General features: G+C 44.6%; 1 protein-coding gene across 1 annotated transcript; it reads right to left on the bottom strand.

The window, feature by feature from the left end:
* Positions 1 to 174: 174 nt before the first annotated feature.
* LOC308311014 (histidine ammonia-lyase-like) lies at positions 175 to 25,430 on the bottom strand (the record flags this gene model as incomplete). Its single annotated transcript, XM_080757509.1, has 16 exons — positions 25,397 to 25,430; positions 25,048 to 25,114; positions 24,242 to 24,279; positions 23,955 to 24,080; positions 23,360 to 23,499; positions 22,787 to 22,834; positions 22,396 to 22,543; positions 20,522 to 20,617; positions 20,236 to 20,294; positions 18,764 to 18,844; positions 15,809 to 15,874; positions 13,213 to 13,378; positions 3,729 to 3,863; positions 2,500 to 2,608; positions 886 to 955; positions 175 to 231 (listed from the first exon to the last, which is right to left on the bottom strand). Exons 4-16 carry the CDS (start codon positions 24,043 to 24,045, stop codon positions 175 to 177), a joined length of 1,266 nt encoding a protein of 421 aa, XP_080613635.1. The 5' UTR covers positions 24,046 to 24,080; positions 24,242 to 24,279; positions 25,048 to 25,114; positions 25,397 to 25,430.
* Positions 25,431 to 25,704: the final 274 nt, after the last annotated feature.

Below are 25,704 nucleotides of genomic sequence, written 5' to 3'. Positions count from 1 at the left end.
GTTACTGTAGTAGATTGTGATGAAATCCTATGTATTGAATCGAGAATCTGGGGGAGAAAATGCTTTTGAATTGTCAAAAAAAAAAAATGAATCGAATCGTGACCCCAAGAATCTGAATCGAATCGTGGGGACACCCAAAGAAACCTATGGTCCTTGTTATTGAGAGTACTTGGTTCAGTTGGTCGTCTTTTTGCTGTATTTGTCCATGTAGGGTTGAACTGCCTCCCACACCTGAAGCAGGGAGACAAAGGCATTATGACGTGATTTCGGAACCAAATGTCTTTAGTTAGTTTCATTTATTGTCCATGTGTGGAAATTTCGGTCTTCGGTCTCAACAGTAAAAAAAACAAACCGTTGCAACAACACTTAACACAATTATTTTCTCATGGCAAAAAAGTGCAGGACAAAAGTGGTAAATACATTGGAAAAACAACAAATCTAGTGAGACATGGTATCATTTAGTGCCTTAATGGAATTTGGTATGAAGGAATTTTAAAAAAATGGTACGGTTAAACTTTTGGTACTTTTTACCGTCTACCTGAACTCCCTGCAGAGTGGATGAGAGGAGGTCGTTTGCTATCTTGACAGCTTTTTTACGAAGTACCTCCTTGTAGATACAGCCTAATTGTTTCTGTCTCTTCCCAATGATCTTTGAGGCTAGGTTTACTATTCGCTGCAGCTTGCTTCTTCCTTTTACATTTAGATTGCCAAACCACATTGCCATGTTAAAAGTCAAGATTCCCTCTTATCAGGTTTTTATAGACTGTTTCCATAATATGCTTGCTCACTCACAAGGAGTTGAGCTTGCGTAGTAGGTGGAGGCGTTGGTTACAAATTGAAAAAATCTGGTCAGTATTTTACTAAAACGTTGTCAGGGAAACTTGCCTTTTGCTCTTGGAGGAGAGCGTGAGCAGCCTCTATGTCAGGACTCATGCATCGATCTTTATCCCAAGGGCTGGTGAGAGAAATTTGGTCAACAACTTGTTAAGAGATGCAAGTCGCTTGTTACACGATTTAAATCTAATGCTTAAAGAAGAATTCCATGCTAGAAGGCTTTCTTATACCTTATTTGTAGTTGTTACGTCCCCACCAAAGAGGTCCAGGTGTTATTTTGTGCAAAAGTGCATTATTGGCTATTGCCCTATTAAAAGCCCTCAATGGGGGTTGGGTTTTTGTGCTAATTCGCTTATTTTCATCGAAATAAGTAGTAAAGTGTGCCGCTTGGGATACTATTTACATTATGAAGAGAGGATATATACAAAAGTAAATAAGCGAATTAGCGCAACATCCCATAGCCTCATTCAATTCAATGCAATTCATTGAATGCTTATGGTGGGAAAATAACCAATAATGCACTTTTGCACAAAATAACACCTGAACCTCTTTGGTGGGGACGTAACAACTACAAATAAAGGTGAGAAAGCCTTCTAGCATGGAATTCTCCTTACATTTTTAGCATTTATATCTTCTGGGTCACTGTATTTGGATAGTACAGCAAAATTACAGTTCAAAAGTGTTATTTCCTCCCAAAGCAGGAAACCTAATTAACCCATTCTGTGGCCCCTTTTGGTGTTCATAGCATGTTATACTTTAGCTATTGAAAAATAGCAGATCTACAAGCTCATAGTGGCATACTTGGAATATTCTTTCAGAGCGACCGATTTTAACTCAAATCTTTGCTTCTGGGGGGGCCCCTGGAACAACATATTATGAGATGGGGGTCGGCGGGCCAATTGCATATAATATTTGGAGTCCTTGACATGAAATATTGAGTGATATAGGCCTAGAAACATGAGGTATTTCAGAAAACTGTCAGGATTGAGAAGATCTTTTTTTAAATTTTGACATCAGACCAAAACGGGTTAAGAGCAGTGATGTAAATATGTTTTCAATGTAATGAGTCCCGGAATGCAGGGATGGTCTTTTAGAAATGAGTCCCAGGGACATTCCATGAGTCCCACTTCAACAACGTTAGGAGTCATTTTTACAATTTGCAGCATTTAACTCCCATTTAATTTTATATGGTTATAATGTGGTTATATTCATGTAGAAAACAGAAGAAGAAATGATTATTATAACCAAAGCTAGCAAAATAAACTAGAATAAAAAAAACAGTACAGTAGTACAGTAGTGCATCCTGTGGATGCAGAGGTCGTTGTTTTATTGCGTCCCTTAACTATGAACTGCGTTTTGGGATGCAAAATGCACCCTATTTTAATCTCTGCAATAGTCATGTAGTGTGTTGTTTTCTATCGCTGCAGCCCTTACCTGACCACAGAACGGAGCAGGTCGTAGACCTTCTCTAGAGGGTCGGTGGTCCTCACAGAGGATGGAGGAACTCTTACCTGACCACAGAACGTAGCAGGCCGTAGACCTTCTCTAGAGGATCGGTGGTCCTCACAGAGGATGGAGGAACTCTTACCTGACCACAGAACGTAGCAGGCCGTAGACCTTCTCTAGAGGGTCGGTGGTCCTCACAGAGGATGGAGGAACTCTTACCTGACCACAGAACGTAGCAGGGCGTAGACCTTCTCTAGAGGATCGGTGGTCCTCAGAGGACGGAGGAACTCCAGGGCCTGACAGGAGGCAAGTAACTCGATAGCCAGCACTGTAGGACGGTGAAATAATGGACAATGTTTCAACCTATAAAGAGTATGCACATGCATGATTTTTCCATCTGGACACGCCCCCCCCCCCCTCATCTAGACTGAGTGGACACGCCCCCCTCATCTAGACTGAGTGGTAAAATATTGAGCAGCATGTTGGAGTGTTGGAGTTTGGAAGCGCTCGTTGGAAATCACTCAACCGTCCTGCCGTACCACCTGTTTCTAAATGTCACATGATGCAGGAGGCAGCACAATGTTATTGTGTTATTGAAAACAAGCACTTCCAAACTCTGACTCTTGAAAACATAATCAAATGCAGGACGTTTCTTGACAAAGTAGCTCATAAGTTAACGTTTCTATGGTGGATGTTTATGAAACAAAAACTTTGCAGATAGAAAGAGGATAATTCAAGCTTTTCGTACAGCTGCAATGTTGGTGAGTTTAACGTTGTTTAATGCAATCAGACAGGACTTTTCTGTGTGGATGTCTGGGCTGTCGAGGCCAGAAAGTAGTTTTTTGCCACTCAGTGGGCGTTCCCGCATAACTTCCAGGTATTATTCCTAATAATACATTTCCCCCTTAAAATACCAAAATAACGGTAGTGGGGACAAATGTTTCGACTATCCAGCCTTCATCACGGCTGGATATAATAGCCGAAACGTTTGTCCCTGTTCAAATATGAAATAAATAATTTGAACTGAAGTCTTGGTGTGTGCAGTACCTTGTAGCCTATAGATACCATTGACATGTGTACAGTAACAGATATAGATGCACCACCATGCACATGTGTACAGTAACAGATATAGATGCACCTTATTGCCATGTGTACAGTAACAGATATAGATGCACCATGTACATGTGTACAGTAATAGATATAGATGTGTACAGTATACCTTGTTCTAGATGCTCCACTACCCTCAGAGCCTTCCTATAGCGGCCCAGCCCCCCATAGACACATGGTCCTACCTTGTTCTACATGCTCCACTACCCTCAGAGCCTTCCTATAGCGGCCCAGCCCCCCATAGACACATGGTCCTACCTTGTTCTACATGCTCCACTACCCTCAGAGCCTTCCTCGCGGCCCAGCCCCCCATAGACACATGTGTACAGTATGTACAGTACCTTGTTCTACATGCTCCACTACCCTCAGGGCCTTCCTCGCGGCCCAGCCCCCCATAGACACATGGTCCTCTGTCGCTGCACTGGTGGACAGGGAGTCCACGGAGGACGGGTGGCAGAGGGTCTTGCTCTCAGACACTACGGGGTTAAAGACACAGAGCCTCTGTTACAGCAGGTACAGACACTATACAGATACTACAGATATACCCAGGTAAAAAAACCTGGGCTATCTAACCTACTGAAACTCTTGTCACACTGTTTACAGTGGTATGGCTTTCTCCTGTGTGAATACGCAGGTGTGACTTCAGGTTACCTGACACAGAGAAACTCTTGTCACACTTTTCACAGTGGTATGGCTTTTCTCCTGTGTGAATACGCTGGTGTTTCTTCAGATCACTTGACTGACGGAAACTCTTGTCACACCGTTTACAGTGGTATGGCTTTTCTCCAGTGTGGATACGCAGGTGTACAATCAGTTTACCTGACCCAGAGAAACTCTTGCCACACTTTTCACAGTGGTAAGGTTTTTCTCCAGTGTGGATACGCTGGTGTTTCTTCAGATCACCTAAATGACTGAAATTCTTGTCACACTGTTCACAGTGGTATGGTTTTTCTCCAGTGTGAATACTCTGGTGTCTCTTCAAGCTATCTAACCTATCGAAACTCTTGTCACACTGTTTACAGTGGTATGGCTTATCTCCTGTGTGGATACGCAGGTGTGACTTCAGGCTACCTGACACAGAGAAACTCTTGTCACACTGTTTACAGTGGTATGGCTTTTCTCCAGTGTGGATACGCAGGTGTGACTTCAGGCTACCGGACACAGAGAAACTCTTGTCACACTGTTCACAGTGGTATGGTTTTTCTCCAGTGTGAATACTCTGGTGTCTCTTCAAGCTATCTAACCTACTGAACCTCGATCTTGTCACACTTTCCACAGTGGTATGGCTTTTCTCCTGTGTGGATTCGCTGGTGTTTCTTCAGATCACTTGCCTGACTGAAACTCGTGTCACACCGTTTACAGATGTGGGCTTTCTTTCCTGTGTAACTCGGCTGATGTGTCTTCAGTCCTCTCGCCAGAGCTACATTGGTGGTAAACTGTTGACGACTGTTGGATGTCGGTTCATCCGTGTCTCCGTGTTTCTGGCTGGTTACAGAGCAGTTTAGTATTTGATTAGATGTAGGTTCATCCGTGTCTCCGTGTTTCTGGCTGGTTACAGAGCAGTTTAGTATTTGATTAGATGTCGGTTCATCCGTGTCTCCGTGTTTCTGGTTGGTTACAGAGCAGTTTAGTATTTGCTGACGGGCCGCTGAAGGGATCTGCTCACTCCTCTGTGTCCTTCCTTCCATCATGAAATGCAGCTATTACATGGACTGTGAGGAGAACGAGAGTTCTTATAGGTTCCTCTGTTGGGGTTGGACAATAGTCACTCACTCAGGGCTACTTCTCAGGGAACTCCTCCAGGGTAAACCTCGACACTATAAGCTCGGAGATGAAGTGAAAGTAATGACAATTCACACTTTATGTATAGGCTGACCAGGAGGTAAGGTCTGACATCACACACAGCACACACTGTTGCCGCGCAAGCCTGGAGATGCAGATTTGTGCAGGCCGTCCATTTTTGAGCAATTTGCTGACACCATAATGACAGTGGTTCCCGCAAAGTGGGGTCCGGGGACTCCCAGGGGTCCCTGAGGGAGTTCCAGGGGGTCCCCAACTAAATGATAGTTTGGAACCAAATTGACCCTTATGGGTCTGTAACTCAGAGAGTGTATAAATGGAACCATTTGTACACTCTCAGAGTTAAATTAACATTGGTTTTATAAATATAAATCAGGGGTCCCAGAGATAGCAATGCCATTAAACGGGGGTCCTTGAAATTAAACAGGTTGAGAAATGGGGGTCCGCGGGCCTAATTAGTGTCAATTTGAGGGTCCTTGACATGAATACGTTTGGGGAAACACTGCCATATGACATCATCACAATGACATCACCAATATGACATCATCACCATGACAGGCAGAGATCCACATAGAAGCCGTGTGGATGCATCTGTCCGCTATATGATTTCATAAAGTCCACATTTATGTCTGCCTGGCTGGTTCGGGTCTCTTGGAATGTCGGAAGCAATCGGATCTCGGACAGGCTCGGCTGGAATCTCGGAACGGATCGGAATCGGATGAAATAGTCACGGATCCATTCGGGTTGGGTTTCCTCTTTGAAAATGTTTTCGGAACGGGTCAGAATCGGTAAAATGTCAGAGATTAATTTTGGATTTTGGGACCATTTGTTTGGACCCGTGAAGAGCTCTAGTGTGAATACGCTGGTGTTTCTTCAAGCTATCTAAGCTACTGAAACTCTTGTCACACTGTTTACAGTGGTATGGCTTTCTCCTGTGTGAATACCAGGGGGGCAGTCAGACAGATATTTTGTGAAGCCACTAAGGAAATGAAAGTTCATATAATGGCCTGTTGTGGCGCTGTCATTGGGCTCAAAAAAGCCTATAGCCCCATAGAGGCCCATGTATTTGGGCCCAACTTCACCTAGACTGTATTACCTTAATAAACATGGTCATGAATACTTTCTGCTTCCAGTCACTAGTTTAAAGTCTCATTTCTAATGTCATAATATTCTTTTTGGAAAATTATGGTCCCATGTATTAAAAAAATGACCATAAAGTCGCGCATGTTCTGAGGGGCGTGGCTACCGTTACAGTCTATGAACGGGATCCCCCACCCACTCGAGTCAAAATAAAAACCAACGAAGAAGAAGGGGGGAAGTCCCGCCTCGTTGTCTGGGCCAGCCAATGGCCAGCTGGGCCCAAACGGATCTAGAAAGATGGCGACTTCCATTGCAAGGACTGACAGGCTTCATTTTACGTTCATGTTAGACCCGCGGAACGCTTTGTCCATATTTTTTACAGTCTATGGTGAATACGCAGGTGTGACTTCAGGTTACCTGACACAGAGAAACTCTTGTCACACTTTTCACAGTGGTATGGCTTTTCTCCTGTGTGAATACGCTGGTGTCTCTTCAGATCACTTGACTGACGGAAACTCTTGTCACACTGTTTACAGTGGTATGGCTTTTCTCCAGTGTGGATACGCAGGTGTAAAATCAGTTTACCTGACCCAGAGAAACTCTTGTCACACTGTTTACAGTGGTATGGCTTTTCTCCAGTGTGGATACGCAGGTGTGACTTCAGGCTACCTGACACAGAGAAACTCTTGTCACACTGTTTACAGTGGTAAGGTTTTTCTCCAGTGTGGATTGGCTGGTGTTTCTTCAGATCACCTAAATGACTGAAATTCTTGTCACACTGTTCACAGTGGTATGGTTTTTCTCCAGTGTGAATACGTTGGTGTTTCTTCAAGCTATCTAACCTACTGAAACTCTTGTCACACTGTTTACAGTGGTATGGCTTTTCTCCAGTGTGGATACGCAGGTGTAAAATCAGTTTACCTGACTCAGAGAAACTCTTGCCACACTGTTTACAGTGGTATGGCTTTTCTCTAGTGTGGATACGCAGGTGTAAAATCAGTTTACCTGACTCAGAGAAACTCTTGTCACACTGTTTACAGTGGTATGGCTTTTCTCCAGTGTGGATACGCAGGTGTGACTTCAGGCTACCTGACACAGAGAAACTCTTGTCACACTGTTTACAGTGGTAAGGTTTTTCTCCAGTGTGGATTGGCTGGTGTTTCTTCAGATCACCTAAATGACTGAAATTCTTGTCACACTGTTCACAGTGGTATGGTTTTTCTCCAGTGTGAATACGTTGGTGTTTCTTCAAGCTATCTAACCTACTGAAACTCTTGTCACACTGTTTACAGTGGTATGGCTTTTCTCCAGTGTGGATACGCAGGTGTAAAATCAGTTTACCTGACTCAGAGAAACTCTTGCCACACTGTTTACAGTGGTATGGCTTTTCTCTAGTGTGGATACGCAGGTGTAAAATCAGTTTACCTGACTCAGAGAAACTCTTGTCACACTGTTTACAGTGGTATGGCTTTTCTCCAGTGTGGATACGCAGGTGTGACTTCAGGCTACCTGACACAGAGAAACTCTTGTCACACTGTTTACAGTGGTAAGGTTTTTCTCCAGTGTGGATTGGCTGGTGTTTCTTCAGATCACCTAAATGACTGAAATTCTTGTCACACTGTTCACAGTGGTATGGTTTTTCTCCAGTGTGAATAGTACTCTGGTGTCTCTTCAAGCTATCTAACAAACTGAAACTCTTGTCACACTTTCCACAGTGGTATGGCTTTTCTCCTGTGTGGATTCGCTGGTGTTTCTTCAGATCACTTGACTGACTGAAACTCTTGTCACACCGTTTACAGATGTGGGCTTTCTTTCCTGTGTAACTCGGCTGATGTGTCTTCAGTCCTCTCGCCAGAGCTACATTGGTGGTAAACTGTTGACGACTGTTGGATGTCGGTTCATCCGTGTCTCCGTGTTTCTGGCTGGTTACAGAGCACTTTAGTATTTGATTAGATGTAGGTTCATCCGTATCTCCATGTTTCTGGCTGGTCACAGAGCAGTTTATTATTTGCTTAGATGTAGGTTCATCCGTGTCTCCATGTTTCTGGCTGGTCACAGAGCAGTTTAGTATTTGATTAGATGTAGGTTCATCCGTGTCTCCGTGTTTCTGGCTGGTCACAGAGCAGTTTAGTATTTTATTAGATGTAGGTTCATCCGTGTCTCCGTGTTTCTGGCTGGTCACAGAGCAGTTTAGTATTTTATTAGATGTAGGTTCATCCGTGTCTCCGTGTTTCTGGCTGGTTACAGAGCAGTTTAGTATTTGCTGACGGGCCGCTGAAGGGATCTGCTCACTCCTCTGTGTCCTTCCGTCCATCATGAAATGCAGCTATTTAAATGGACTGTGAGGAGAACGAGAGTTCTTATAGGTTCCTCTGTTGGGGTCGGACAATAGTCACTCACTCAGGGCTACACTTCTCAGGGAACTCCTCCAGGGTAAACCTCGACACTATAAGCTCGGAGATGAAGTGAAAGTAATGACAATTCAACACTTTATGTATAGGCTGACCAGGAGGTAAGCTCTGACATCACACACAGCACACACTGTTGCCGCGCAAGCCTGGAGATGCAGATTTGTGCAGGCCGTCCATTTTTGAGCAATTTGCCGACACCCTAATGACAGTGGTTCCCGCAAAGTGGGGTCCGGGGACTCCCAGGGGTCCCTGAGGGAGTTCCAGGGGGTCCCCAACTAAATGATAGTTTGGAACCAAATTGACCCTTATGGGTCTGTAACTCAGAGAGTGTATAAATGGAACCATTTGTACACTCTCAGAGTTAAATTAACATTGGTTTTACAATATAAACCGGGGGTCCCAGAGACAGAAATGCCATTAAACGGGGGTCCTTGAAATTAAACAGGTTGAGAAATGGGGGTCCGCGGGCCTAATTAGTGTCAATTTGGGGGTCCTTGACATGAATACGTTTGGGGAAACACTGCCATATGACATCATCACTATGACATCACCAATATGACATCATCACCATGACAGGCAGAGATCCACATAGAAGCCGTGTGGATGCATCTGTCCGCTATATGATTTCATAAAGTCCACATTTATGTCTGCCTGGCTGGTTCGGGTCTCTTGGAATGTCGGAAAGTAATCGGATCTTGGACAGGCTCGGCTGGAATCTCGGAACGGATCGGAATCGGATGAAATAGTCACGGATCCATTCGGGTTGGGTTTCCTCTTTGAAAATGTTTTCGGAACGGGTCAGAATCGGTAAAATGTCAGAGATTAATTTCGGATTTTGGGGCCATTTGTTTGGACCCGTGAAGAGCTCTAGTGTGGATACGCTGGTGTTTCTTCAAGCTATCTAACCTACTGAAACTCTTGTCACACTGTTTACAGTGGTATGGCTTTTCTCCTGTGTGAATACGCAGGTGTGACTTCAGGTTACCTGACACAGAGAAACTCTTGTCACACTTTTCACAGTGGTATGGCTTTTCTCCTGTGTGAATACGCTGGTGTTTCTTCAGATCACTTGACTGACGGAAACTCTTGTCACACCGTTTACAGTGGTATGGCTTTTCTCCTGTGTGAATACGCTGGTGTTTCTTCAGATCACTTGACTGACGGAAACTCTTGTCACACCGTTTACAGTGGTATGGCTTTTCTCCTGTGTGAATACGCTGGTGTTTCTTCAGATCACTTAAATGACGGAAGCTCTTGTCACACCGTTTACAGTGGTATGGCTTTTCTCCTGTGTGGATACGCTGGTGTAAAATCAAGTTACCTGACCCAGAGAAACTCTTGTCACACTGTTCACAGTGGTATGGTTTTTCTCCAGTGTGAATACTCTGGTGTCTCTTCAAGCTATCTAACCTATCGAAACTCTTGTCACACTGTTTACAGTGGTATGGCTTTTCTCCTGTGTGAATACGCTGGTGTAAAATCAGGTTACCTGACCCAGAGAAACTCTTTCCACACTGTTTACAGTGGTATGGCTTTTCTCCTGTGTGGATTCGCTGGTGTTTCTTCAGATCACTTGCCTGACTGAAACTCGTGTCACACCGTTTACAGATGTGGGCTTTCTTTCCTGTGTAACTCGGCTGATGTGTCTTCAGTCCTCTCGCCAGAGCTACATTGGTGGTAAACTGTTGACGACTGTTGGATGTCGGTTCATCCGTGTCTCCGTGTTTCTGGCTGGTTACAGAGCAGTTTAGTATTTGCTGACGGGCGGCTGAAGGGATCTGCTCACTCCTCTGTGTCCTTCCGTCCATCATGAAATGCAGCTATTTAAATGGACTGTGAGGAGAACGAGAGTTCTTATAGGTTCCTCTGTTGGGGTTGGACAATAGTCACTCACTCAGGGCTACACTTCTCAGGGAACTCCTCCAGGGTAAACCTCGACACTATAAGCTCGGAGATGAAGTGAAAGTAATGACAATTCTCACTTTATGTATAGGCTGACCAGGAGGTAAGCTCTGACATCACACACAGCACACACTGTTGCCGCGCAAGCCTGGAGATGCAGATTTGTGCAGGCCGTCCATTTTTTGAGCGATTTGCCGACACCATAATGACAGTGGTTCCCGCAAAGTGGGGTCCGGGGACTCCCAGGGGTCCTTGAGGGAGTTCCAGGGGGTCCCCAACTAAATGATAGTTTGGAACCAAATTGACCCTTATGGGTCTGTAACTCTGAGAGTGTATAAATGGAACCATTTGTACACTCTCAGAGTTAAATTACCAGTAAGACGTGCAAACGCGGGAAGCGAATGCAGTTCGTACATATTTGGGGTTTTTTAAGATTTTTTTTTAAGTTATTATTTTTTTAAGTTAAGTTATTTTTAAGTTAAGTTTTTAACTTAGCCATAACCATATAAGGAGTCCCCAAAGCAGCTATACGTCCAAATATGGAGTGTGCTGCATCAATCACAAACAAATCACTCAGCTCCATATATGGGCACAAAGGGGGGACACACGGACACACACACGGACACACAGACAGACAGACAGACATGGGGGTCCTTGACATGAATACGTTTGGGGATTACAGAGGGGTTACAGCAGGTATACAGACACAGAGCCTTAATTAATTAGGTGACGCCTGCATGAGATTACTGTCGGGTATGGAAATAATGACACATTTTTCACATTCACTTCACAGGAATGCACCACAGGGGGTTGCACACTGACTCCCGTCTGCAGTTCTCACAACACGTGAGCTTATTGCGAACGCAGTGAGCACTTACTATGAGACCTAGCAGATCATGTCTGTCTGTGTGTGTGTCTGTGTGTCTGTCTGTCTGTCTGTCTGTCCCGCTATCCAAATATGGAGTATGTCTCAGCTCTATATATGGGCACAAAAGGGGCCAGGTCCACTCAGCTCCATATATGGGCACAAAAGGGGCCAGTGATTTGTTTGTTGTGGACCTGGCCCCTTTTGTGCCCATATATGGACACAATTTATTCTAATTGTTATTGCAATTTACGATCTGCGTTCGCTTCCCGCGTTCGCGCGTCTTACTCGTAATGTAGCATTCCTGTTTTATTCTTGAACATGTTGTTCTTGACAACGATGTATAATTTAATGTATATGTCATGGCAGGTTCATGCTGGGCCTGGCTGGGACACAGCACCTTGTTTTCATGCTGGAAAGAGGAATGGTTCCAAATCCAAACTGAGAGCTTCGGAGCGTAAATGTTAAAAGTCCATAAAGGCTTTAAGCCTTTTTAATTCAAAAACCTTTAATACCCCAACATTATTACAATATAATCCCACCAACAAAAAAAAAAGTTAAAGCCAAAGCAAAGGTACTATGTTTACCCTGCAGGGTAACTGGACTATAAGCTCAAGAACTTGTTTACAGCCAGGCCCTGCTCATATAGAACATTTCATGGTAGGGGTTCAATGCCTTGCTCAAGGGCACTTCAGCGGTGGTAATTTTAACGTGCCGGTCCGGTGGATACGAACTATAGCGACCTTCCGATATCAAGACCGCTCCGCAAACCGTTCGGCCACCGCTGCCCTTTTTAATGAAACAAATATATATGTTAAGATCTTAAGACCCCCCATTTACCAGTTTATGCCCCTGCTTTTTGAGGCCCATTCCTACAGCAGCGTGCATCTATTTTGAGGCTGATGATGAAACACAAGCTAAAGCTGTCGTCTCTCTCAGGCCAGATGGCAACAGCACATCAGACAGAAAAACTAAACAAAAGGCCAATTATGGTTGTTATAAATGCACAGGTTGGAAACACATTGGAGCCTTTTGCAATCACATTGTGTATACCTATAAGGCAGTGGTTCCCAAAGTGGGGTCGTCAGGGGACCCCTAGGGGTACTTGAAGGGGGTTCCAGGGGGTCCCCAGCTCAATTAGAGATAGTTAGGAACCAAATGGACCCTTGTGCGGGTCTGTAACTCCATTTGTACACCATTTGTACACTGAGAGTGTACAAATGGAACCAAATGGACCTGTTATTTGTACACTCTCAGAGTTAAATTTAACAGTGGTTTTACGATATAAATCCGGGTACCAGAGATAGAAATGCCATTAAATCGGGGGGTCCGTAGCATAATGCGTGTGAAACTAGGGGGGGGGGGGTCCTTGAAATTAATATGTTTCGGAATGACTGCTAGAGCCGTAAAAATCCTCCCTTATCGGGGGTCACTGGCATAATGTTTTCAAATGGGGGGTCCGTCCGTGGCCTAACCCATTCTGAACGGGAACCCATTTTGGTGTTAGCATCATGTTATGCTTTAGCTATTGAAAAATACCAGATCTACAAGCTCGGAGCGCGCCACCGAGTGGTGCGCTACGAGCTTGTAGGTCTGCTATTTTTAGAAAAATCGAAGAACGACTGACATTTTTTAGAATCTGATCTCAGGTCAGAATGGGTTCATCAGACCAGTGTGTGTCCAGTGGAAACCTCGTATGAATCTGATCTCAGGTCAGAATGGGTTAAAGGGTCCTTCATGACACGGAAAGGTTTGAGAACCACTGACCTAAGGCAGCCGCGGTGACGTGGGCCATCATGAAGCCGGAGTTGAACCCTCCGTCTGAGACCAGGAAGGCAGGCAGCTCACTGAGGGAGGGGTTCACCAGCCTCTCAATCCTACGCTCACTCATGCTAGAGAGTTCGTGGATGCCGATGGCCAGGTAGTCCAGCACCTGGAGAGGGGAGTAAACAAACTTAGTTTATAACCCATTCTGACCTGAGATCAGATTCATACGAGGTTTCCACTGAACACACACTGGTCTGATTAACCCATTCTGACCTGAGATCAGATTCTAAAAATGTCAGTCGTTCTTTGATTTTTCAAAAATAGCAGACCTACAAGCTCGTAGCGCGCCACTCGGTGGCGCGCTATGAGCTTATAGATCTGCTATTTTTCAATAGCTAAAGCATAACATAATGCTATAACACCAAAATGGGTTATAAAACACCAAAAGAGGTTCCCGCCCAGAATGGGTTTTAAGGCCTCATGATGTAGATTCTACAAATGTCTTTTCTGCAAAAAAAACTTATATTGCTATAATCAGTGGTTTTCAAACTTTTTCATGCCAAGGACCCCCCCTAATTATTATGTATTTGGCCACCGAACCCGCATATAAAAAAAAAATCAAAATTAATAATATTTTAAGAAAGAAAGAATGTATTTATTCCATGTGCAGTGAGATACAGAAGTCAGTATTTATATGTGCAGTGAGATACAGAAGTCAGTATTTATATGTGCAGTGAGATACAGAAGTCAGTATTTATATGTGCAGTGAGATACAGAAGTCAGTATTTATTCCATGTGTGCAGTGAGATACAGAAGTCAATATTTATTCCATGTGCAGTGAGATACAGAAGTCAGTATTTATTCCCTGTGCAGTGAGATACAGAAGTCAGTATTTATTCCGTGTGCAGTGAGATACAGAAGTCAGTATTTATTATTATGTGCAGTGAGATACAGAAGTCAGTATTTATTCCATGTGCAGTGAGATACAGAAGTCAGTATTTATTCCATGTGTGCAGTGAGATACAGAAGTCAGTATTTATTCCATGTGTGCAGTGAGATACAGAAGTCAGTATTTATTCCATGTGTGCAGTGAGATACAGAAGTCAGTATTTATTCCATGTGCAGTGAGATACAGAAGTCAGTATTTATTCCATATGTGCAGTGAGATACAGAAGTCAGTATTTATATGTGCAGTGAGATAAAGTCAGTATTTATATGTGCAGTGAGATACAGAAGTCAGTATTTATATGTGCAGTGAGATACAGAAGTCAGTATTTATTCCGTGTGCAGTGAGATACAGAAGTCAGTATTTATTATTATGTGCAGTGAGATACAGAAGTCAGTATTTATTCCATGTGCAGTGAGATACAGAAGTCAGTATTTATATGTGCAGTGAGATACAGAAGTTAGTATTTATTCCATGTGCAGTGAGATACAGAAGTCAGTATTTATTCCGTGTGCAGTGAGATACAGAAGTCAGTATTTATTCCATGTGCAGTGAGATACAGAAGTCAGTATTTATTCCATGTGCAGTGAGATACAGAAGTCAGTATTTATTCTGTGTGCAGTGAGATACAGAAGTCAGTATTTATTCCATGTGCAGTGAGATAAAGAGGTCAGTATTTATTCCATGTGCAGTGAGATACAGAAGTCAGTATTTATTCCATGTGCAGTGAGATACAGAAGTCAGTATTTATTCCATGTGCAGTGAGATACAGAAGTCAGTATTTATTCCATGTGCAGTGAGATAAAGAGGTCAGTATTTATTCCATGTGCAGTGAGATAAAGAGGTCAGTATTTATTCCATGTGCAGTGAGATACAGAAGTCAGTATTTATTCTGTGTGCAGTGAGATACAGAAGTCAGTATTTATTCTGTGTGCAGTGAGATACAGAAGTCAGTATTTATATGTGCAGTGAGATACAGAAGTCAGTATTTATTCCATGTGCAGTGAGATACAGAAGTCAGTATTTATATGTGCAGTGAGATACAGAAGTCAGTATTTATATGTGCAGTGAGATACAGAAGTCAGTATTTATATGTGCAGTGAGATACAGAAGTCAGTATTTATTCCATGTGCAGTGAGATACAGAAGTCAGTATTTATTCCGTGTGCAGTGAGATACAGAAGTCAGTATTTATTCCGTGTGCAGTGAGATACAGAAGTCAGTATTTATTCCGTGTGCAGTGAGATACAGAAGTCAGTATTTATATGTGCAGTGAGATACAGAAGTCAGTATTTATTCCGTGTGCAGTGAGATACAGAAGTCAGTATTTATTCCGTGTGCAGTGAGATACAGAAGTCAGTATTTATTCCATGTGCAGTGAGATACAGAAGTCAGTATTTATTCCGTGTGCAGTGAGATACAGAAGTCAGTATTTATTCCATGTGCAGTGAGATACAGAAGTCAGTATTTATTCCATGTGCAGCCAGTGAGATACAGAAGTCAGTATTTATATGTGCAGTGAGATACAGAATTCAGTATTTATTCCATGCAGTGAGATACAGAAGTCAGTATTTATATGTGCAGTGAGATACAGAATTCAGTATTTATTCCATGTGCAGTGAGATGAATAAGTCAGTATTTATTTATTCACCTTGGCTGGATACTCGCCATGGAAGTTCCCACCAGACATCGTCTCTCCACTTTCTGCAAAAACCAGCTGGAGACAAATTAAGGATTCATTTTTATGGAACTTTTTAGTTTGGGTCATTTTAGAGTGTGGTTTTTGCCAAACATTGCCCCCTTCTGGGAGAACATTTGTATTACCGGTCAATTGAATCAGCCCTATACCACATTATCACACAGACAACAGACATTTTATTGACATCCCCTATCAGCTTTGTGGTGGCAAAAATGCATATAAACACTATGGTATTGATTAATTTAATGTAGCCTACTAGTAGATGATACTTATAACACTCTAATTACCACCTGTTCCTCACTGACAAACTCATTAGAGACTGCCGACTCATGTGAACCTATTTCAAACTGTGTGAGTTAACTATAGAATAGAGTCCATTTAAGGAATGACCATCTCTTGTTACTCCTGAAACTCTGTACACTGCTGAAAGTATACAATATGTGTTGGGGATGTGTGTGGGGAGAGCTGAGGGAAGCTCTGGAGGGAGACACTAGTCTCTCTCTCTGGTGTGATGACAGATACAATGAAAGAATGGAGTTCGAATCCTGGTGGTTTTTGTTTTTAATATATATTTTTTATCCCACGATTTTGTAACCCATTTTTCACCCCTGTGTCAATCATCTAATGTGATCCTGGGCTCTACACACCCTCCACCAACCTAGTCCCCATATATGGGGGACAAGGGGAGACCAACCTAGTCCCCATATATGGGGGACAAGGGGAGAGCAACGGACTTGAACTCATGCTTCCTTCATGCCTGAGTGTCCAAGTTGCTCCTTTGCACCTGACAGGGGGGAGTTTCCCTGGTTGGACGTAGCGCGTGGAAGGAACACGTTATTCCGACCAGTTCCTTTCCCCTCCATCAGGCGCCCCGGCTGGCCAGGGGGAGGCAGTTTAGAGACCAGTTCCTTTCCCCTCCATCAGGCGCCCCGGCTGGCCAGGGGGAGGCAGTTTAGAGACCAGTTCCTTTCCCCTCCATCAGGCGCCCCGGCTGGCCAGGGGGAGGCAGTTTAGAGACCAGTTCCTTTCCCCTCCATCAGGCGCCCCGGCTGGCCAGGGGGAGGCAGTATAGAGACCAGTTCCTTTCCCCTCCATCAGGCGCCCCGGCTGGCCAGGGGGAGGCAGTTTAGAGACCAGTTCCTTTCCCCTCCATCAGGCGCCCCGGCTGGCCACCAGGGGGAGGCAGTTTAGAGACCAGTTCCTTTCCCCTCCATCAGGCGCCCCGGCTGGCCACCAGGGGGAGGCAGTATAGAGACCAGTTCCTTTCCCCTCCATCAGGCGCCCCGGCTGGCCACCAGGGGGAGGCAGTATAGAGACCAGTTCCTTTCCCCTCCATCAGGCGCCCCGGCTGGCCACCAGGGGGAGGCAGTATAGAGACCAGTTCCTTTCCCCTCCATCAGGCGCCCCGGCTGGCCACCAGGGGGAGGCAGTATAGAGACCAGTTCCTTTCCCCTCCATCAGGCGCCCCGGCTGGCCACCAGGGGGAGGCAGTATAGAGACCAGTTCCTTTCCCCTCCATCAGGCGCCCCGGCTGGCCACCAGGGGGAGGCAGTATAGAGACCAGTTCCTTTCCCCTCCATCAGGCGCCCCGGCTGGCCACCAGGGGGAGGCAGTTTAGTGACCAGTTCCTTTCCCCTCCATCAGGCGCCCCGGCTGGCCAGGGGGAGGCAGTATAGAGACCAGTTCCTTTCCCCTCCATCAGGCGCCCCGGCTGGCCAGGGGGAGGCAGTATAGAGACCAGTTCCTTTCCCCTCCATCAGGCGCCCCGGCTGGCCAGGGGGAGGCAGTATAGAGACCAGTTCCTTTCCCCTCCATCAGGCGCCCCGGCTGGCCAGGGGGAGGCAGTATAGAGACCAGTTCCTTTCCCCTCCATCAGGCGCCCCGGCTGGCCAGGGGGAGGCAGTATAGAGACCAGTTCCTTTCCCCTCCATCAGGCGCCCCGGCTGGCCAGGGGGAGGCAGTATAGAGACCAGTTCCTTTCCCCTCCATCAGGCGCCCCGGCTGGCCAGGGGGAGGCAGTTTAGAGACCAGTTCCTTTCCCCTCCATCAGGCGCCCCGGCTGGCCAGGGGGAGGCAGTTTAGAGACCAGTTCCTTTCCCCTCCATCAGGCGCCCCGGCTGGCCAGGGGGAGGCAGTTTAGAGACCAGTTCCTTTCCCCTCCATCAGGCGCCCCGGCTGGCCAGGGGGAGGCAGTATAGAGACCAGTTCCTTTCCCCTCCATCAGGCGCCCCGGCTGGCCAGGGGGAGGCAGTATAGAGACCAGTTCCTTTCCCCTCCATCAGGCGCCCCGGCTGGCCAGGGGGAGGCAGTATAGAGACCAGTTCCTTTCCCCTCCATCAGGCGCCCCGGCTGGCCAGGGGGAGGCAGTATAGAGACCAGTTCCTTTCCCCTCCATCAGGCGCCCCGGCTGGCCAGGAGGAGGCAGTTTAGAGACCAGTTCCTTTCCCCTCCATCAGGCGCCCCGGCTGGCCAGGGGGAGGCAGTATAGAGACCAGTTCCTTTCCCCTCCATCAGGCGCCCCGGCTGGCCAGGGGGAGGCAGTATAGAGACCAGTTCCTTTCCCCTCCATCAGGCGCCCCGGCTGGCCAGGGGGAGGCAGTATAGAGACCAGTTCCTTTCCCCTCCATCAGGCGCCCCGGCTGGCCACCAGGGGGAGGCAGTATAGAGACCAGTTCCTTTCCCCTCCATCAGGCGCCCCGGCTGGCCAGGGGGAGGCAGTATAGAGACCAGTTCCTTTCCCCTCCATCAGGCGCCCCGGCTGGCCAGCAGGGGGAGGCAGTTTAGAGACCAGGATTACTGAATCCTGATGTTTGAGTCCTGCTTCTTCCTGATGTTGTTTACTTACTAATAGTAATATAAAAAAAACTCCCACTACAAATTGGGGACAAACAACAGATGGATACTTACTGGGTTGTCGGTGGCGCTGTTCAGCTCTGTGGAGATGACCGTCTGGACGAAGGCTATGGTGTCTCTCACCACTCCGTGGACCTTATGGTACAGGGAGAATAAACGTTTTGGAGTGAACCTTATGGTACAGGGAGGAGAAACGTTTTGTGACAGTTCATACAAAGATGACAACGTTCTACTGCACTGTGGAAGCCTTCATACCTCAGTTCATTAACCCATTCTGACCTGAGATCAGATTCTATAAATGTTCTTCTACATCCTGACAGTTTTCTGAAAAAGCTATGTTTCTATGTCAGTCGTTCTTCGATTTTTCTAAAATAGCAGACCTAAAAGCTCGTAGCGCGCCACTCGGTGGCGTGCTATGAGCTTGTAGATCTGCTATTTTTCAATAGAAGCGTAACATTTCATTAAAAGCAAACTGTACATTTTGAATACATTATTTAGAAGTACAGTAATTCTTATAGTAGTTTCTGCAGCGCTAAACCACTGGTTGTGGGATACCGTGGAAAAGGATTGATATCTAGGAACCAAAATGGTTCATTTTATAGTTATGGGACCCTTATGGGTCCATTAGTTAGGATTCGGAACCACATTTAGTTCCTTGTTTACACTCTTTACACTCTTATAGTTTTTACACATTAGAAAAAACACGACAACAAAATAAGGTATTTAAAAGAAGGATGATTTTAGTATGCGGTGTCACTGAGCAGTATGGGTGGGAGGGTTGAGGGTTTCTTTCTTTTTTTTGTTTTCTATAAAAGAAAAAAAATAATTCATATCATAATGTTTGTGTAACAATTTATAATCTGTTCTCAATAAAAAAAAGACCCAAAAAAAAGTGATGATTTTACAGTGCGAGTCTCTGAGATACTAATCGTATTAAAAAGCAGAGAAAGGCACTATACTGTAGTGTTGCATAAATGCCATCCACAGCTTGTCAGCTTATGGCTTAATATATGAACAAAGGTCTTGGGTTGTGCCAAGAGTGTACAACAAAGGCATACACGTATACTCAACCAATCATATACCTGAGGGGATACAGTACTCAACCAATCATAGCCTACCTATGAGGGATACAGTACTCAACCAATCATAGCCTACCTATGAGGGATACACTAACAGTACTCAACAAATCATAGGCCTACCTAACTGTGTTAGCATTATGTTATGCTTTAGCTATTGAAAAATAGCAGATCTACAAGCTCACGGCTATTTTTGAAAAATCGTGAAAATGTGCCTCAACTTTGGAATATATTTTTTCAGAACAAACGTTTTTAACTCAAATCTTTGCTTCTGGGGAGGAGGTCCCTGGAACAACATATTTTCAGATGGGGGTCTCGGAGGCCAATTACAGATAATCTTTGGGGTCCTTGGCATGAAATGATATAGGCCTAGAAACATATAGGTCAGGACATTGTTTTCTCCATACCTGAGGGATACAGGATACAGTACTCAACCAATCACAGGCCTACCTGAGGGATACAGCGCAGGGTGTAAGCATCCTGGACGCGGTCACATGATCTATGGCTCTCTGGGACGAATAGAAAGGAAGGAAATCAATGGCAGGAAATGGCGTTCAGTGGTTGAATGAAGTCATTCCTAAACGGGTCATGAATGTATATACACCATATATGATGTGTGTGTGTGTGTGTGTGTGTGTGTGTGTGTGTGTGTGTGTGTGTGTGTGTGTGTGTGTGTGTGTGTGTGTGTGTGTGTGTGTGTGTGTGTGTGTGTGCGTGCATGTCAGTGTGTGTGTACCTGAGATCTGCGAGGGGAAAACGTCAGAATCGAGCAGAGAACACATCCTCCTGGCGACCTCCATCTGACCTGGGTGTGGCCTCACTGCATGTATAGCTGTGACAAAAACAATACAATTACACTTAACAAACATTATACTTTATGTATGTTACTAGTATAACTAAAGTTATATTCATTATCCTATAATCCAGGGGGTTTTCAACAGGTGGTCCGTGGACCACTGGTGGTCCCTGGAAGTATTGCATGTGGTCCTTATGACCATTCATTTAGTTTTTCTTTCTTTTTTTAATATATTTTTTATCCCACGATTTTGTAACCCATTTTTCACCCCTGTGCCAATCATCTACTGTGATCCTTGGCTCTACACACCCTCCGCCAACCTGGGGAGAGCAACGGACTTAACTCATGCTTCCTTCATGCCTGAGTGTCCAAGTTGCTCCTTCACACCTGACAGGGGGGAGTTTCCCTGGTTGGACGTCGTAGCGCGTGGAAGGAACACGTTATTCCAAGTTCCTTTGCCCTCCATCAGGCGCCCCGGCTGGCCATGATGATTTTTAATAATGTCATTCCTCTAGTTGAGAAACAGTGAACTGAATGACCCGGTGACCTATGATGAGTCATTAGTCATTTTTGTAGTCATTTTACTGACAAGTTGGAGGTCAAGAAATTCAACTGAAAAAGGGAGTTGGAATGTCAAGAGGGGGAAGTGCAGCGGATTGTCTCGTTGAGTCATTATTATTAGGAAATGATTAGTAGTCAGTGGACAATTGAATGAGAAAGTGGAATGTATACACATGCATAGCAAGTGTTAGAAAAGCATTAATCTTAGCCCTTCTTAGCCCATAAGAGCCCAAGCTCTGGAATGAGCTGCCTCTGCACACAAGACAAGCCCCCACCCTCCAGGTGTTTAAGTCACGCCTCAAGACTTATACCTTTATTCCTTGGCTTTTCCAAGCACAGTATGAGATGTTTCGATGTTTAATGTGACACTGTGTGCATGTTGTTTGTGGTTGTTTTTGTGGTTTTTAAATGAAGTTGTGTTTTTTAATGTTTTACTGTAAAGCACTTTGGTACAACGTTGTTGTTTTAAAATGTGCTATATAAATAAAGATGGTATGGTATGGTATGGTATAACCAAACCCAATGGAACAGTGGTCCCCGGGTTGATTCTAAGTCAGGGTGGTGGTCCCTGCAGGTTCACAATCAGTTGAAAACCCCTCCACTAATCGGTCCATTACGTTCTCAATAAATAATGTACAGTATATAGATTGAGGGACTGAATTTTCTCTCCGTTCAACTCAATGAATCTGTCGCCCCGTTGTTACATTTAATGGTGTTCCATGACGTTCCCCATATTATGTAAAACATGACGGTATTTTCACTTGATGAATGACAAACAATAAATCAATTATTTAAAAAAAGCGTGTGTGAGTGTGTGTGTGTGTGTGTGTGTGTGTGTGTGTGTGTGTGTGTGTGTCTGGAAGAGGCATTCCTTACCAAGGTGCTTAATTAAGTACCAGCGTCTTAAGGATGCTATTATACAGCTTGGCTACAGATGTAAACTATAGTTGTGTTCATATTTGGAAGCCTCTGTAATGTCCATAAATCAGTCATGAGGGGCCTGCAGATTGCAGGCATCGGCAAAATTCTGTTCAGTGTCTGCAATAATTGGCATGGTCGCCATATATGGAGAAGGCGATCCTTCCTGTACCCGTGATCTGTATCCTGAAGCACTTGTTGTAGACTTGTAGAGTTTCTTTCAAGCTTGCGCATCCACTATTGTTTGTATTCAAGAAATTCCTTGTAAAATGTGAATGCAAATAAAAATGTGTGTGCGTGCGTGCGTGCGTGTGTGCGTAGCGTAGCGTACGTACCACTATGGAAAGCCCTGGTCGTTCCCTTCAGCGCCTCCACGCTCAGGGCAGCGATGACGTCAGCCTGTCTGGCTACGGCCGTAGCTCGCTCCAAGGCCTCGGCTCCCAGAGACGTGATCATCTGAGTGCCGTTGATCAGCGCAACCCCCTAATCAATAACCACAATCAATCACCATGAATATAAGAATGATTACTCTATTGATATATTTCAATGGGCCATGATTGTAGACTCCCCCCAGCTAATTGCATGTGTTATTAATACACCATCACAATCATTTGAACCACGTTAACCATTTTTTATAGCTTGTTTGGCTATTCAAATATAGCAAATTGTGCAATATGAGCTATTTCTTTTAAATCTTAATATAATATTTCAAGTGACCAGGTGTACCTCTTTTGGCTTCAGAACCAGAGGTGTGAGTCCATGGCCCTCCAGAACCTGAAAAACACATTTTGGACACAATCAGTCAATTCCTAGATCACTGGAACTCAAAGTGTCTCCCCTCCCTAACTAAGTATTGGACAGTATTAAGATGTTTTGTTAAGATTACTTTTGTATTAATCTTTAGGGCCCAAAATCACACCTTAGAAAGCACAAGTCTAACATTAAATAAACACTGTATGGTTTGGGTGTCGATCAGATGACAAAATAACATATAATAACCTTGATCCACACCAGTAATGGGTTAGGCGACAATAAGGGAACAACAGACTCACCGCCGTGGCGTCTGCCCAGCCTGTCTGTCTGTCTGTCTGTAATAAGGGAACAACAGACTCACCGCCGTGGCGTCTGCCCAGCCTGTCTGTCTGTCTGTCTGTAATAAGGGAACAACAGACTCACCGCCGTGGCGTCTGCCCAGCCTGTCTGTCTGTCTGTAATAAGGGAACAACAGACTCACCGCCGTGGCGTCTGCCCAGCCTGTCTGTCTGTCTGTCTGTAATAAGGGAACAACAACAGACTCACCGCGGCGGCGTCTGCCCAGCCTGTCTGTGGCGACCACATCCTGCCCTCGCCCATCAGGCCCAGGGTGAGGTGGGCGAGGGGCGCCAGGTCTCCACTGGCCCCCACCGTCCCCTTCTGCGGGACCCAGGACAGGCAGGACGCTGGAGCACGCACGCACACACACGTACACACGTCACACACACGTCACACGTAACAACACACACACACAATGTGAAAGATGTTTGGTCATTTGTAGTTGCAGATGTGTAGTTTATCAGACTGCCTCTAAAACAAACCTTCTGCCCTTGAATTCAGTATACAACCGTTTATGCAGATTTGTCCTTAATATTTGACCCACCACTGTACCTTGTACGAAAATCTCAACTCACCATCTCCCACCTCAAGAAGACAGCAGCACTGTGGCTGCAGTTCATCTTTAAATGTATTCAAAGTAAAAAGTGTCTTTATGTATGAAGTGTATTTTGCGAATTGCGGAGCCCCTTGAAAACGAGATGGTTCATCTCAAGGGATTGTTCCTAATGAAGAATTTCAGACAAATCTGATTTGTGTTTGTTATTTATTTTCTATACCATGAATTAATGTTACATAATATTACCGTTGAGAGCCTTCATCATAGCATCAACCGTCTCCATGGAGACGCCACTGTGTCCTTTGGCCAGGACGTTGATTCTGAGAGCCAGCAACATGCGCGTTCTCTCTGCACTCAAGGGGGCGCCAACTCCTAAATGCATGCATTGCAGACAAATGCACAACAAATACAAAATGAGAAAATAAGGTTGAAATTGAACGGGGCCATTAATTGGAGCATCTGTAGATATAGATAGCCATTGTTGAATACAATTAAATATTGGACGTGGCAACAATTATGATCACATGTCCTACCAGCGCTGTGAGAGCGAATCAGATTGGCCTGCAGCTCCCTACAGACAAGAGGAGAAGACAGTTTAGAACTGTTCGTTATTGCACATTGAAGCCAAATATTTATTTTTAGTATATATATTTTGTTATTGAGAAATATTATATTAGGCCTAGAAAAACACAGCACAAACATCACCAATCTTAACCCACTTTATCTTGGAATTTAAAATGCTCCTCAAAAACCAACCTTGATAATTTATCATTGTTGTATTGTCATAATGTTATTGTATTGTCTGGTTTTTTTCCGACTAAATCTACAGTTGATTTAGTCGACTAAAATGTATTTTGGCAGGCCTTGATGCCGTCGTAATGAGTGTTTTTACACTTGCTGAAAATAGCCGATCTACAAGCTCACAACGCGTCGCGCTGCGACGTTGTGAGCTTGTAGATCGGCTATTTTCAGCATGCAACCAAAGTGAAAAATGACTCATACTGGATCTCTTGTCCACTAGTCCCTTCCTAACATTTTAGTCTAGTTTTTAATTTGTCGACGAAATTGTCAGTATATTTAGTCTTATAGTTTTAGTCATCGTAGCTTAATTTTCATTTAGTTTCCATTCGTTTTTTGTCAGTGAAAAAAGGTAGTGGACGAACATCTTTCGTCTTAGTTTTAGTCGCCGACCCCTACCCCTATTTACACATCTACACGTGCTCGGCTGGGACAGAGTTAACGCAACACCTTGGACATTGTTTGTACAGGTGATGACAGACCTGTCTCTTCTCACAGACATTATGGTGACAGACTGAAGTTAATCTACAACCAAACTTACGTGAGCTTCTCCTTTGGCACCAGAACGTTGGCAAACTTCCCAAACCCAGTGTTGACGCCATAAACCACTTCAGCAATAAGGGGGGAAAGTGTTGAGATTAATGATGATATGATGATATGTGCACATTTAGCTGTTTTATGTCAAATATTAACAATTCAAAGTAATGAGAAATTCCTAAGCTGGAAAGAAAGAAAGAAAGAATTAGAAAGAAAGAATTTAGGCCAAAAAGTTGACTGAAAGTAAGTTTTTACTTCATGTGATGTTTTAGCACACACACACACACACACACACACACACACACACACACACACACACACACACACACACACACACACACGATATGATATACCTCTGTTTTCTGTTATGATGGTCTCAATTACATTTCTTGCTCGAATAACTCTGGCTTCGGCCTCAGCTGTCAACTGAGGAGTCAAAACAGGTCAGGTCAAGAATATTGTGGTTTCAACTACTGTATAACACTATCACTTTTTTAATGATTCACTGACTGTTGTACAGTAGCTGCTCTGTAGGCCTGTTCCTTATACCGTACTCATTATATGTCCTTTTGCATGACTCTATTTATCTCTGAGACTGAAAACGTACGAGTTTCGGCCTGTCTGGCGATAACACCTTTAAGGATTTTGTTTGAACCTGGAG

The sequence above is a fragment of the Protomyctophum bolini genome (assembly GCF_963924005.1).
Source record: "Protomyctophum bolini genome assembly, chromosome: 23".
NCBI lineage: Eukaryota > Metazoa > Chordata > Actinopteri > Myctophiformes > Myctophidae > Protomyctophum > Protomyctophum bolini.
This window is presented reverse-complemented; position numbering and strand designations above follow the sequence as displayed.